The sequence below is a fragment of the Triticum aestivum genome, chromosome 4D, assembly GCF_018294505.1.
Source record: "Triticum aestivum cultivar Chinese Spring chromosome 4D, IWGSC CS RefSeq v2.1, whole genome shotgun sequence".
Taxonomy (NCBI): Eukaryota; Viridiplantae; Streptophyta; class Magnoliopsida; order Poales; family Poaceae; genus Triticum; species Triticum aestivum.
Genome location: NC_057805.1, coordinates 349,060,555 through 349,075,149, shown reverse-complemented (window position 1 = coordinate 349,075,149; position 14,595 = coordinate 349,060,555). Strand labels below are relative to the sequence as shown.

At 45.3% G+C, this 14,595-nt stretch overlaps 1 protein-coding gene across 3 annotated transcripts; it reads right to left on the bottom strand.

The window, feature by feature from the left end:
* Positions 1-568: 568 nt before the first annotated feature.
* On the bottom strand, positions 569-11,668 carry LOC123097848 (protein SIEL). 3 transcript variants are annotated; one of them, XM_044519691.1, is made up of 9 exons: positions 11,081-11,668; positions 10,054-10,367; positions 9,867-9,947; positions 7,285-7,518; positions 7,012-7,203; positions 6,751-6,891; positions 6,399-6,485; positions 2,026-2,474; positions 569-1,930 (listed from the first exon to the last, which is right to left on the bottom strand). In XM_044519691.1, exons 1-9 carry the CDS (start codon positions 11,139-11,141, stop codon positions 1,003-1,005), a joined length of 2,487 nt encoding a protein of 828 aa, XP_044375626.1. In that variant the 5' UTR covers positions 11,142-11,668; the 3' UTR covers positions 569-1,002. The 3 variants fall into 3 exon arrangements, with proteins under 3 accessions (XP_044375626.1, XP_044375625.1, XP_044375628.1); XM_044519690.1 differs by having other exon boundaries at positions 7,285-7,446; positions 11,081-11,456; XM_044519693.1 differs by lacking the exon at positions 11,081-11,668 and having other exon boundaries at positions 10,073-10,207.
* Positions 11,669-14,595: the final 2,927 nt, after the last annotated feature.

The following is a 14,595-nucleotide window of genomic DNA, read 5'->3' as shown; positions in this document are numbered from 1 at the left end:
CACACACGAGTTGTCCTACGTGGCACATAAATTCAGTCTTTTCATGCCAAGATTCGTGCAAAAAGCGCCGGACGGCGATGGAGGCGTGTGGGCGAGTTGGCTAACGCCCACACGTGTGGGCGTTAGACTTTTCGATCAATTATCATATACATAGAATGTTGGACGAAGGGGTGATGAGAAGAAAAATGAAATGGGAACCTTCTTTTTAAGCAAGTAGAGAAATAGAAATAACAAAAAGAAAAGAATCAACTAAGGATTCAGTGGAAATGAACGAATCAACATGATTTGTAGATGAAAGCCGGTTATACGAGGTCGAGAGTGCGGTTGCTGGGGATGTATTGTACTAAGAAGAAAATTAGTCGAACGCAAGAAACAGACACCAGCAGTACTTTCGACAAACGTAAACCCACAACAAACAAGCCGCTGTCATGCGGCACAGCGTATGGTGAGTCCAAAGTTACACCAACGGGGAACCTGTCCGAGGCGCAGAAGTGCAGAACACACATTAGACACACAAATCATACATGCACAAGGAACATTGGCCTCCGCAGCCTCTAATTCAGCAGCCTCATAAAATTCACAGAATTTTCAATTCTTCAGTCATATGCCAAACCCTTACATATACATACGGCGAGAAGTAAACATACCCTAGCAACAGCACCACATCTTGGTGGTCGAGTAACTGCTTTGTTCCTGCTTACTGCTACCAAAATATCAGCGCAGCCGAATTCTTTACCCAGAGTTCTTGCTAGTACTATATCGGCTATGAGATAACATTTCTTCTGGTCACATGTCATAGAAAAATTCTTGATTCTTAAAAGAAAACAACTAATCAGAGTTTGATCTGATACTACAGTGAAACAACTAATCATATGAAACTCCTCATTAGTCACTGGTATCTTAACTGCTTTCGCATATTACTTGATCACAGTTGATGTTAGAACACAATGGTGCAGTCGATCAAAGGGGGCATGCTGAAGAACTTGGTGCACATGACCACTATCATTTCGACCATTGCCTTTGCTCGGTATCAGCACTAACAAAGTAGACATCCAATTCATCACATAGTTGGACTACACAATCTTTTGGCCCTCCATGTCCTTCCTGGTGAGTGCCGATACTTCCAAATGGGCATTCAATTACCAAGCATGCCCTCAGAACAAATGAACATGCCATTGGGGTAGCATAGAAAGGAATGACTCTGGAGCAGCTCTTCATCTTATCATTGCCCTCAAAACAAGACAAGTCTAAGAAGACATGTTGGACGGACTGACAAGCAACCATGCGGAGCCATATTCTATCATGACTAGAGGTATTGCACAGAGACATGTCAAAGGTCACACCCACGGGTAATCCATAAACATATGATAACGGATTTTCAGAATCTGTATCCCGGACTTGCAGCACAGCAGTCGTAGCATTAAGCATTTCAAAATCTCTTGCTGGTTTTAGATCAAAGATTTCAAGAAAGGTGTAAATGTTGACAATAGGAGTGCCGTCGATAAAGTTACCATCAAACACTTTCTTAACTTCTTTGCTGAAGTCGGAAAGCTCATAGGATCCATCGGCACACAGACCATCAATGTGATTAATTATCCAATGCAACTTATCTAGCACTAATTTTGAACATGTTCCAAACTCGAACAGTCTACATAAAATAGCTAACAAAGCAAACTCCAAGACTTGAACCTCCAGTCCTCTATTCAATCCAGCATAACAACATTTCATCCTTCTCACAGATGTATCCAACTTCTCAAGCAAAATATCAAGTGATGTGTGGCCAAAAGCATGAGAATCATCCAACTGAATGAACCACCATATTTCAACAATGAGCTGTAGTGCATCAAGATAGTCGCATACAAAGCTCAAGACCGCACTAGTTGATCCAGAAGAATTTACAGCTAAGATATTGACTTCTTCTTTGCATGTTCTACAATAAAGACAATCAAAAGAAGTTGAAGTAATCACAAACAATAGCATGAAAGACTGGTTGCATGGGAAAGAACGGAATATAGCAAATCATACCTCAGAGTACTTTGAACTTCTCCTATACTGCACGGCTTTATCACAGCCCAGGCTCCTTTAACTGTTTCTAATATGAGCCTTGTCGATTGCATTATCACAACTTCATCTAAGTACTTGGTTGTTTTTCCAGTCGTTTCTACCTGTGCATGAGTTCCTCCCACAGTTTCAACACTGAAACATTCATAATCTCCACCTTCTGCAGACACTAACTTCTTTTCCCAAAACTGCATTCCAGCTTGACGATACAAGTAGGATAAGAGTGAATCCTGTTCATCTTCGGCTAGTGCACACGAGATCATCCCAAATAGGGGAATTGCATGTGAAAATATAACTGTGGGTATATCCAGTTTTTTGTCTTTATCATCATAAGCAGCCGAGACAGAAACCATTAACAATGCTTTGATTCTAGGTTTATCCAAGATCAGCTCTCCATCAGATGCCACATTGATCTATGTCATAGATAATATAGCATTAAGGGATATAACAAAACTTCATAAAAAATCCAAAAGAAATGTTACTATACTCAATGTAGCAAATGAAGATATTACTCTACCTACGCATAAAAACAAGTCCGAAGTCCTTGTATGTTAAGAATAACAAAAAGCTAAAGTGAGAAAATATGGTTGGTCAGTGGAATTAATATTCAAATTCTTTTCACCACATTGTTAGCTTATGCTCATTCCTCAAACAGTTGGGCCTAAGGAGGAGCTGGAACTTAAATAAAGCTGATTTTAATATGTTAAAAGTTATTTGCAAACCAAGTGTGCGTGCATGGCATACTGCTAGGTGTTCTTTTTTGCTATTGGATCACATACTGAACACACCATCTCAGGTCATAATACCCCTAAAGAGAAAGGAAATTACGTGTGCCAGAAATCATTCAATGATAATGCAGTTGAGAAAGACACATCATGTTAATCTGCAAACTGCTGTCAGCATTTCTTTGAATCAGTGAGATCCCTAAACTAGTAGTGTTGTGATGCATCCTCTGTTCATCTGATTTGGCTCGCAGTTCACATTGATTTGGGGCAGTTTGAGCACAGAATAATGTAGGTATGTTCCGCACTGACAACCGTGCCTATTGTTTTAACATATTGTAGGCAATGTGTGATATCTAGACAGACAAACCATTATGATGTGCAAAAGGTGTATGAGGCTATGAGCAAGCAGCGGTGTGTTTCTCTTACAAGTAGGCTCTGTTTTAGGCTTCTATTGCATAATAGATATGGTTTTGTGATCTATGGTCTTTATTACAAAAGCATGCTAGCATATGGAAGAATGGATATTCTATTTGTTGCTCTTACTGATTTGGCTACAAAGAGGAGATCATCTGGAGTGTATCTATCTGCTGTGGACTCAGACACTATCATTATCACCCTACTAACAGATTACCATTTATAGATGATGCTCTATTGGTGATTTTGACTTTTCAAAGGAGTTTCCCTACAAACTCAGTGATTACGTGGCATACATATGCAACTTCTGTTCTGATAGAACTATTTCTCATTTTTCTGTGAAACTACTAGGTACCCATCTTGGTTGAACTTCGTGGAATGTTGCAAAATTTGCTTACTGAGTTAGATTGCCCATATCAAGCAAGTTACAGTAATTTATTTGATTTTTTTTTTACCAATGCTCCATTCTTATAGTATACTAAGATATGCATAGACACTTTATTCACACACCTTGTGTCCGGTTTATGATATTTGTACTCCACAGAGAAATCTGCATGTCCACGCTTGATATCACCCCCCACCCTGCTGTGACACTGAGCCACCGGTCACGTGGAAGAAGTCAAGAAGAAGGGAGTGAAAGGAGAGACTGGGAGGGGTAGGTTAGAAATGCAAGCCACTTTGATACTTAGATGAAAACATGATGGATTGTTCGCAGACTAATAATTAGCCATCAAAATGGAAGTTTCCTTTTGATGCAAACAATGGTTTAACATTTATTTCTTCGTAGAAAGTTTCCTGCAGATTGCAATGCCATTGGTGCCTCTGAAGCTAAATGAATGTACATGAATTCATTTCCATGCTAATGTGAAAATGAGGCATAATCTGCTTACTTTAATGTAGCATGTAGGTCAAAAACAACATGACTCCTTGATTAGAGGATGTGTCTGTGCAAACTAGTTCCATTGCGATGTTATCATACTCCATTAATACCAACAATTAAAATGTTATCATTATACTTGCGTCTATAAATACATATGGTTTGGTTGTTATTATTTAAATCTCAAAAGTTCTTGGTTCATATCCTGCTTGTTTACTCTTGGTTTTCTTTTTTCCTTCTTCCTTGATAGATACGTGACTCTGTATAGAAGTTGTGTCTATATAACATATGTCTCCCTATGAAATTTAACCATGTGTTTGAATGGACAAGATCTGGTCTACTAAGATAGTATAAGATGGAACAGAAAGAATCTAATTACCAAAGATGAAAATAATTCCATATCTTCTGCAGTTACTGCAGCCCAGTCTTCAAGGGATTATTTTTCCAATGTTTGACTATATTGACGTATCATTATCTTCTAATATTTTAATTCGAAAATATTGGTTTTCTCTCTCTCGATCAGTAGCTGGATGTAGTGTGCAACCTATGTAATAGATATGTTATGTGCAGCCTTTGTGATAGACTTGGCCATTCACGTTCCTACAACTATTACTTTTTCTCATCCAGTTGGTAGAGATACAGAAGACCTATAAAATGAGTTACCATCATGGCTTATACTTAGTACGTGACCATATCCTCGCAAATTTTTGTTTCTTGGCCTTGATGTAAAACTGTAAAAAGTGGCGGGTCAGCCCATGCCCGGCGCAGCTAAAGAGATATTTGGAAAAAGACGACAACCCAAATAAAGATACAATGTTGGAGAAATGGAACACTCTGGTGCACTCTTGAGGAAGGTTTTAAGGGAAGTCAAACAAGAGGAACTATGCTGCTCGCTGCAACAGTATCAAATATCAACCTTCTGAATGCTGAAAGACAATGTCTCTATGACAGCAAGGGGGCCTTTGAGGAGAGGAAGCCTAAGGCTTTGATCTGATGTATTCCACTATTCTCGGAATTTTTGTAGTTGTGTCCATGCTAAACTGTAAGCACCTCTCTTTGTAGAACTCAAGTCTCAGCTCCAATGATATTTTATCATCTAACGAAAGGAATCTCAGCTGGTGCGATGCCTGCTATGCTGTCTACTATTATCTCTATTTTACAAAATAAATGAGCTACCAGGACCGCTCAAACAATCTGCTAACAGTGATCACATGGCAACGCGGCCACAAATAATCTGACAGAGTGCATCAAGCCGTGCCTTGGGTATTCTCAAAATCCAAATTTTGGAAAAAACACGTACCATATTGTGGTCTCAAACTGTGGTTTTAGTCATACATTGATAGCAGAAAGTCAAAAAATGGGAATACATTCTCAAATGAGGGAGTATACTTCTTTCCCTCACGAAACCTAGAAAAACAAATGGTAATAACTTATGATAAACTATGTGTAGTCTTCTAAATGTTGTAGACAAGTGTTAGATATCAGCAAACAACTGTAATGACATTATATTTTTTCCGGTCTATAAAAACCTGCAGTAACTCAAATTTGTACTCGCCAAACAATGTTATAGATTTTTCTCCTTTTTGTTTTATTGACTTGCACTTTGTTGATTGTTGCCATCTCAGCTGGAGGGGTAACGCTTCACGCACCAGCCGGTTCACCCAAAAGTCCGAACTAATTGAGAAGGTTGGGCGAACCAGGTATACTTCAACAGGAGGTACCATCTTTTGTCACAGGTTTGGGCATCATCAAGTGGCCGATCCCATGCACTATCAAGCAACCAAACTTTGATGTTCACATCAGTGCGAAGCCCACATAATCAGGTGTATCTTATAGGATAGGTATTACACAGGGCTTCAAACATTTGGCTCACGAGGATAATGTATATTAATATGATCTTCTAAAAATATATATAAATTAAATATGCTCTTTGCCTTCCAGATTCAGTTGTCCTAAATCAAACTGTAAATATGCAACACATCCTTAAAAGTATTACTTGGCTAAAAAAGAAATCTACAGTTGGGGTTGAGTAGACTTCATCGTTACAAATTACTTAGCAGCCTGCAAATATAGATGCATTCATTGTTATTATTTAAGGTTGATAGCTTGGAATATTCTCAAATTCCATACGACTGACAGAAAATAAGATGGGTACACACTACCGAACTTGAGATGGTACCTCCTTTCTAGTATATACCGAACTTGAAAGAACCGCGCAAACAGAAAGAATCAGTGCAGCAGCAATACTGAAAGTGAAAACATACATTTTATATAGAACATTAGCATGTAGATAAAATTGGAAGTAAGCAATGGAGAAACACCTCTTTGGCTAAATGTTTGGCTATATTGGCTGAAAAGCTCCCATGATTCTTGCCAATGGAAAACAGAACGCCATATATATCTTGATCCTGCATATAATAAATACGGTCGCAACATAGAAGAAAAGAGTCAGTTACCACAAAATTGAAGTCATAGGCTCAAAGCCTCAAATAATTATAGAGTAAGCAATATTCTATACGCTGAATGAAACTCAAATTAACATTAAGCAGGATAATTGAGGCTTTGTGTTACATTGACTACACGAATAATTCATCTAGAAAATGTTCAAGCAAAGATCAGAATAGCAAGGGAGAGATAATTGTGAAGCATGGTGATTATTCTGCACTAACATACCTCCGGATTTTTCTCCAGACCTGCAATGAGACCATCAAGTGCAGATTTAAACATTTGAAGTTTAGGCAGATTCACTGACCCTAGGATCTTGCGTGCTGCATTTCGAACTACGACATTGGCATCCATCAATATGCCAAGGAACTGCAAAAGCAACAGGAGGCATAAGATTACCAAATTTAGCATCTAGCATAGTTAACTACAAATAAAGAACCAATTCATACATCTAGCTTACACGAGATACATTATATTGATAATTAGTACCATGTGCATGTGCTTCTCCTGCATGCTCAAACATCCATATGTTGCCATATCAAACAGTGTCTGCAAAGTTTGCAGTCTAGCTGCTTCTGTATCATCATTCATCATGTCCATCAACAAGTCCAAGGCCTTCTGTGCATATCGGTTTGAAAGCTTTGCAAGAGCTCCCAGCGTTTTACATGCAACTGTTCGGACCTGTAGGGAGAACATATAGAACAATAAACAAAAGACACGGGACGTTAAGGGGAATTATGTGGTATAAGAGAATGACCTGACCTGATAGAATTCATCTTCAACCCCATGCGCAAATATGCCAGCAGCACAGGGGAATGATAATTTAGGTGGTAGTTTTTTCCCTTTGATGCTAGAGGCACTCCCAGTGTCAGTTTTTATGATCTTCTTAGACAGCGACTGAAGCAAAACACCTTCAGATACTCTCTGCATTTTGGCAAGTGCGTTGAATGCTTCAATTCTTACTTCTGTACACATGTCCCTAGCCATGGAGCTAAGCTGAATAGAGAAGTCCAAAGGGGAAACAAAGCAGTTATCATTACAGTGGTCAGTGGAGTAAAACTTGCAAGTTACAAATATTAAATGCACAAGCATGATTAGATGTGTTACGGCGCTGCTAGAAGGAGGGCGCGAGAGGGCCGGCCGGGGGCCTTTTTGCCCACGGCCGGGCAAGAGGGAAGGGATTTCCTTCTTAATTCTTGCTTGATTAGATTGATACATCTCCTCTCTTTATATAGAGAGGTTTACTTGACTCCCAAGCAAGGCTTACTTGACCCCTAAGCAAGCGACCCTTATCTCTAATTAACCCTAAGACTTACGGGCTATACCGCCAGCCCAGGCCATTAGGCCCATTACGTACTCTAACACTACACCCCACCTAGACATGCAGCTTGTCCTCGAGCTGCAACCTAACCAACTTATAACCATGACTCAACGCAACACAAACCTAACACCTAAAAACAAGCCTTTTACGTCTCGGCTTGTTTTATTACTCTCAACCTGAAATGGACTGGGACGCTTTATTTTGGACCCCTGAACATAAAGTGGACACCATCCGGCATCCGCACGTCGGACGTGCACGTGTACAGCCACCTGGATCCCATGGACACCATCTGGACAAAAGGAGTGCATGTGTATGGCCACCGGGAAGTGGTCGCAAGAGCAACCAGCAGAGGCGCCCTCGCAGCGGCCGGCGGCGGAATGCAGTGGTGCTACGCGGTGCCCTCCTGTTGGTGACACCCTGCCTTCTCCCCGCCGGACGGCTGTTGGTCTGCACCGCACAGAGAAGAGTGGAGGGCTTGCGATGGAGAATGACGAGGAGGGTTGCGCACCCCCAACCGCCGATGTCGCAGACTTTGAGGTCGCTGCCCACGGGGAAAACAGCATGCCCAAGATCCCCGACGCAGCGGACAAAATCGAGGTCCTTTGCGCAGCGAAGCGCAGCTGGGAGGAGCGGCAGCTGCAGACCACGCATCTCCCGCACACGCCGACGCGCTAGGAGGCCGCGCGCAGCAGCCTGCAGCCTCACCGCCGCTGACACGTGGCGGGTAGTGATCCAAGCCGGAAGCGGTGACGGTGACGGCGGGAACTTGATCTGCTAGATGGGGACGCCCTGGGGAAGCGGTAATGGCGACGGCGGGAACTTGATCTAGTGGATCGGGACTCCCGCCGGCGCGGTCGATGCGGGGCCGGAGCTGACCGGCGGTGGCTGCTGCAGCGGAGCGCCGGGCGCGGCGGAGGCCGCCTGGGGCGGCGGCTGCCACTGTAGCCAGGGCGCGGCGGGGACGCCCTGGGGCAGCGGCAGCGGCTGCTGCGGCGGAGCGCCGGGCGCGGTGGGGACGCCCTGGGGCAGCGGCAGCGGCTGCTGCGGCGGAGCGCCGGGCGCGGCGGAGGCCGCCAGGAGCGGCGGCTGCCACTGCAGCCAGGGCGGGGCGGTGGATGGCAGCTGCAGCGGCCCGGCGAGCGCGGCGGAGGCCGCTTGGTGTAGCGGCTGCCACGGCAGCCACGGCGGCACGGTGGCGGCGATGGGCGGCGCAGCCGGGTGCGGCCCGTAGGACCCGGCCAAGAACAGGCAGATCTCCTGGACCGCCTGGGTTAGTTCCCACAGCGCCCCGGACACCTCCTCCGGGGTGAGGACGGCGGGGGCGGGCGCGACAGAGTATCCCGGCAGCGGAAGAGACGGGTTGGGCGGTGGTGAAGACATGATCGAACCGAAGCTAGCTGATACCAAATTGTTATGGCGCTGCTAGAAGGAGGGCGCGAGAGGGCCGGCCGGGGGCCTTTTTGCCCACGGCCGGGCAAGAGGGAAGGGATTTCCTTCTTAATTCTTGCTTGATTAGATTGATACATCTCCTCTCTTTATATAGAGAGGTTTACTTGACTCCCAAGCAAGGCTTACTTGACCCCTAAGCAAGCGACCCTTATCTCTAATTAACCCTAAGACTCACGGGCTATACCGCCAGCCCAGGCCATTAGGCCCATTACGTACTCTAACAAGATGCATCTTTCTTTTTGTGTGCATCACAAACTGCATGTTTCAGTAGTAAATCTCATTTGCCATGAGTACTTTCACCTTGTCAAAAGGATTTCTGGTGATAAGAACAGAAAGGTAAATTACCGAAAATACAGGTCTTTTAAGTAAAAAACAAGAACATCGCTCCCAGTATCAGTTATGGGCATGTCGTATAACTATTCATTCCAAACTTTAGTAGCCTGGAATTGACATATAGAAACAGAAGTATTAGGCTAAATAAAAATGTCGGTATCACATTAACATTAGGCCCACACTCAGCTAGTTGATCCTACCGTTCATGAACACCAAATCCAGCGCGAAGTGCAAGCCATACCTGTAGGAAAACCCGGTCCATTTGGTCACCATCACCACCCAACTCCTCTCTCATGGCAAACTTCTCCGCACAAAGGCCAACCTATCCACCGAAGACAGGAGATCTCCTCAATTCCTCATATGTAACTCTCAAAAGCATACAGTAGCACAAAAGAAAACATAAGTACCCATAAATGACAATATCTCACCAATCGCACAGCGGCCAACCTGATACCCTCGTCCTCGTCCCTCAGCGATTTCTCCGCGCAAGCGTAGCAGCACTCCACAACCCCGCCGCCGGCATTCACCTTCTTGAGGACCGCAGCGAGGCCGCTGAGTGCCTCCGCCCGTGCCAACGGGTAGAGTCCGCTGGCCATCGAGACTAGTGCTCGGATCTCCATCCCAGGATCAGCGCCTGAGCTACTGGACGCGTGTGGCCCCATAAACCGAGCCCGCTTGGCGACGGACGGGCCGGGTTCGGAAGCAGCGAGGCCCTCGTCCATGAGATTCACGGCCCCATAAGCTTGGAAAGAATTTTGCAAAACCCATATAAGTATATTTCTTGCAAACTAAAATTAATAATCTCTAGCAAATTAAAATTAGAACTGCATGCTGGTCGCATATTACTGTATGATTAAATTCTCAGGTCTTTGTAACTGTTATTCTGATATCAGCACAGAGACCTGAAAAGAAGTATCAATTTCCATATAGCTGAAAATTTAAAAATTAAATGGCAACAATGCAGCTGTATGGATTGAACTCCTCCTCAAAGCATATATGCATTTAGATTTAGTTAGACATGTTCATTCCAGCTAACTTTTATCCAGATTGCTTAGGACATTGTTATCCAAACAGTTGACGGAAAGAATTTAGCGCAATACTACAAAACACAGGAGCTAGCATAGAGTTTTGTAAGGGGCATATCTATGTTTCTTCTCAACGGTAGTGGCCGCCTAACTTACTTTACAAAATGGTACAAGGATAATGGAAGGATGTCCCTGTGCCCTTTATTCATGGAATGATACTAATCAATACTCATCTACTGCATAAGTTTCTTCATGGTCTTTTAGACTATAATCCTGACATTTTTTTGCCTTCCTAAATCCTAATCCTGTAGGGGCATTGCTGACTTGCTGTCTGCTACATGGTCTAAATGAACATAGGCCTTGTGATTACTGAGATCAACCATAGAATCAAAAGCATATAAGATCACCAGTGTATTGGCAGAGGAGCTACCAGCGGTGGTGGAACTGGACTGCCGCGGTGCCGGCTGCGGTGCCCCTTGTGCCTTCTCCATGCGAAAACGGCCGACAGCGTGCTGCAAGTAGACCGCGGAGGGGTGGGCCGGGAGGGGGCGGGCAGAACCTGGCAGAAGGCGGCGTAGAGGAGCAGGAGGCCGCGAGGAATGGGGCAGGGCCGCGGCGGTGGAGGGGATCTCGAGAGGGCTGCGGCGGAGGACAAGACGCCCGCGAAGCGCGGAGAGGGAGGAGATGGCCGCGACGCAGGAGGCGCAGGCGGGGAGCGGGCGCGGCGCAAGACGGCAGGAGATAGCGGGAGGACGGAGGAGTAGGGATGGCTTCCGCAAATCAGCCGCGCACTGGCTTCCGGCTCCTCGTGCAGAAGCAGAACCACGGGTGTGTGTGTTTTTGGGTTTTCCTGGGCCGGCTCCACACAGAAATGGTCCAGAAGCCGCAGCTGCTATTTCGGGCTGGGGCCCAATTCTTTTCAGCTTTTGATTCTCCAAAAATGTCTCAAAAAAAAAAGATTCTCCAAAATCAGCTTTTGAGAAACTTCCCCCAAAATCAGCTTCCTGCAGAATCACCCAGAATCAGCTGTCAGTTCTTTTCTAAGATTATGGTCTGAGATTATGGGATGAGTTGTGTGCTAAAATGTCTGTAATGGCCCTGAACTACAGTGTTGAATTGCTAAGACTTAGTTGTTTTGGACAATTTATGTCGAATATGAGCATGAAAACGAGGATACATCCATTCAGCCATCAAGCAAATCATCTACTCCTACCAAACAAACAAACATCCATCCATTTTTCCATGTACAGAGAAGAACTAGGAAAGAAGGAATAGAGCTGCACCCATAACAGAACAGAGAAGACAGAGAGGAGATGAGAGCTCAGCCTAAGCGACGGCCCGAGCAAACTCCGGCGAGGCGGCGTCGGGTGTCGAGGCCAGCGGCCGGGGCGGAGCAGCGGCTGAGGGCCTCGAGGCGAGCTGGCGAGGCGAAGGAGTGGCCGGGGCGGAGCAACGACTGCGGGCCTCGAAGGAGTAAATTGCATAAACCACCACTTTGAGGGCTAGGTTTGCGAAAAACACTAGGATACAGTTTCTCTGCAGAAAGCACTATGTCTTGCGTAATTCTTTTGCTAAAACCACTGATCGGCGGATCGGGCCGCGTTAAGTGAGTTTATGACATGTGGGGCCCATTTTTCGCCTACGTGGCATAACAGTTTAGGTTTCATGCAAAAAAGCCCCCCAAATTTCTCTCCTTGCCAAACAAATTTGTCGCAGGCCCATCCCGACCCCGACCGCCGTCGCCCCTCCCGACCCCGGCCACCACCCGTTCCAACCTCGGCGGCCCCCATCCCGACCCCGACCGCCGTCGCCCCTCCCGACCACGGCCACCACCCATTCCAACCTTGGCAGCCCCCATCCCGACCCCAGACGAGGCAGAGGCCGCCGTCGTCGTTGCTGCACCGAGGTAGAGGACGAGGCAGAGGATGCCTCCCGTGGCCCTCCCCTTGCCGCCTGCTGGCCGAGGAGCTGTTCGACCTCGACGCCGGCGAGGTTCATCTGCCGCCCCAAGCCTCCATGGGCGCGGCCCCAGAACAGGACGATGGATCGGGTCGTCGCTCTCCTCGATCCAGAACAGGACGAGGCAGAGGAGGCCACAGGCGGCGGTCGATGTAGAGGAGGCAGCAGGGACGGGGCTCTACCAGCGGGATCCGCCCGGGAACGGGCAAGGGCGGCGGAGGCCGGCCGGATCTGGTGGAGTCGGGGTCCTGGTGGTCATCGGCATTGGCTCGCCGAAGCTCCGGTGGTGAGGCGCTCGGGGCCCAGCGCGAGGAAGCAGGGAGGCGGGATGGAGGGCCGGCGTCGGGGTTGATGCGCCTTGGGAGGGGATGGCGGTGAGGCACGGTCGTCGTCGCTCGCCGGCGAGCGCGAGAAGGCGCAGGAGGGCGGAGGGCCGGCGTCGAGGTTGATGCGCATGGGGAGGGGATTGCGTTTATGTTTTTTTATTTAGGGGTGTCTGTGTAAAATCTAAGGACTCGTTTGTAAATTTAGATTAACACTGATCTAACACGAAATGTTATGCCACGTAGGCAAAAAATGGGCCCCAACTGTCATAAACTCAACGCGGCCTGATCCGCCGATCAGTGGTTTTTGCAAAAGAATTACGCTAGATGTGGTGCTTTCTGCAGAGAAACTGTATCCTAGTGTTTTTCGCAAACCTAGCCCTCAAAGTGGTGGTTTTATCAATTTACTCGCCTCAAAGCGAGCGGGCGGGGCAGAGCAGCGGCTTCAGGCGAGCGGGAGGGGCGGGCTATCGGGCGGCGCGGTGGCGGCGGCCCGGTAACCCTATCGCGAGCCAAGGAGAGGGACCGTTGTTCGTCAGTTGACAATTGGGTAAATGGTAGTAGTATTAAAAATATGCAAGTTATTGCATAATCTGAAAAACAAATATTTGGTGCCAAATCTCGGCATCGCTCACATACATACATCTTGTATTTCATGCATGAACATCACAACATGTATGCTAACTGAATCACCATTTCAACAAGTATATTATTAAGGAATTTTAGCATTACCCAGGGTTTCAGACAGGCGCTTTGTTGTTGTCTCCGCTAGCTTATTTCTGGTCTCCACAATCTCCTATCTTTGGATTCGGTGACGAGTGCATATGATTGCTCTTTTTTCCTCTTCAAGAGGTCAACTACATCTTGGAGGGCTTTCTGCCTTTAGCAGGGTCATGAGAACATGAACACTTGTCGAATCCGACAGACTTTGATCTAATCCGACATCATTTGAAAATTGGCACGTAGACTGATCTTAAACCCGGTCTTGGGTCGACCATACCGTCTTCCTAGCATGAACTGCATCTTGACATAAAAAATTTATAACCGCGAATCGTGGAAGATAGACTAACTTTTACATGGTAAATGAAGAGCACATGCATTTTTTATGCTACCTTTGAGTTCTGGAAGTAAACTAAGCAGTTCATACAAGTTATACAATTTTAGTTTGGTGCAAATGTAACATCCCAAATTTTCAATTTGGAATGTTATACATTAGATCATCCTTGCATAGCATATTTTATTGCATTTTGGCAAATCCTCGATAAATCCTAAGCAACTCAAGGACCCTCGGAGAGAGTTGGGGATTTTCCCGATTTTTCATATTTGATTTTTATCAAATAATAAAACAAGAATTTTTGGTTTTAATTATTTTTCTCTCCGAAAAATATTTCATATTAAAATGAATGAGAGGAGAAAATATGACTTCTCCAAAATAATTGAAATATTGGAGGAAAAATATTAAAATCAAATATTGGATTTTATTCAGATTTTATTTGCAATTTTAATTGCATTAAAAAAATTGCACGTTTTTAAAACTGCATTTTTGGCCAAGAACAATGTTCACCTTGTTCTAATTATTTTTATTAGACGGGGGAAATTTGTTTTATCATTTTTGGATTTCTATTTATTTTTCTGCGATTTGTTTTGATTCGGCGGAATATTT

Excerpts from the sequence above, each read along its gene's own strand:
- LOC123097848 (XM_044519691.1), bottom strand. The coding sequence starts at position 11,141 with ATGGAGAAGGCACAAGGGGCACCGCAGCCGGCACCGCGGCAGTCCAGT. Across the intron at positions 7,204-7,284 it reads TTGAAGATGAATTCTATCAG|GTCCGAACAGTTGCATGTAA; the intron begins GTCAGGTCATTC and ends TTCTCCCTACAG. Across the intron at positions 6,486-6,750 it reads GTCTGGAGAAAAATCCGGAG|GATCAAGATATATATGGCGT; the intron begins GTATGTTAGTGC and ends TATTATATGCAG.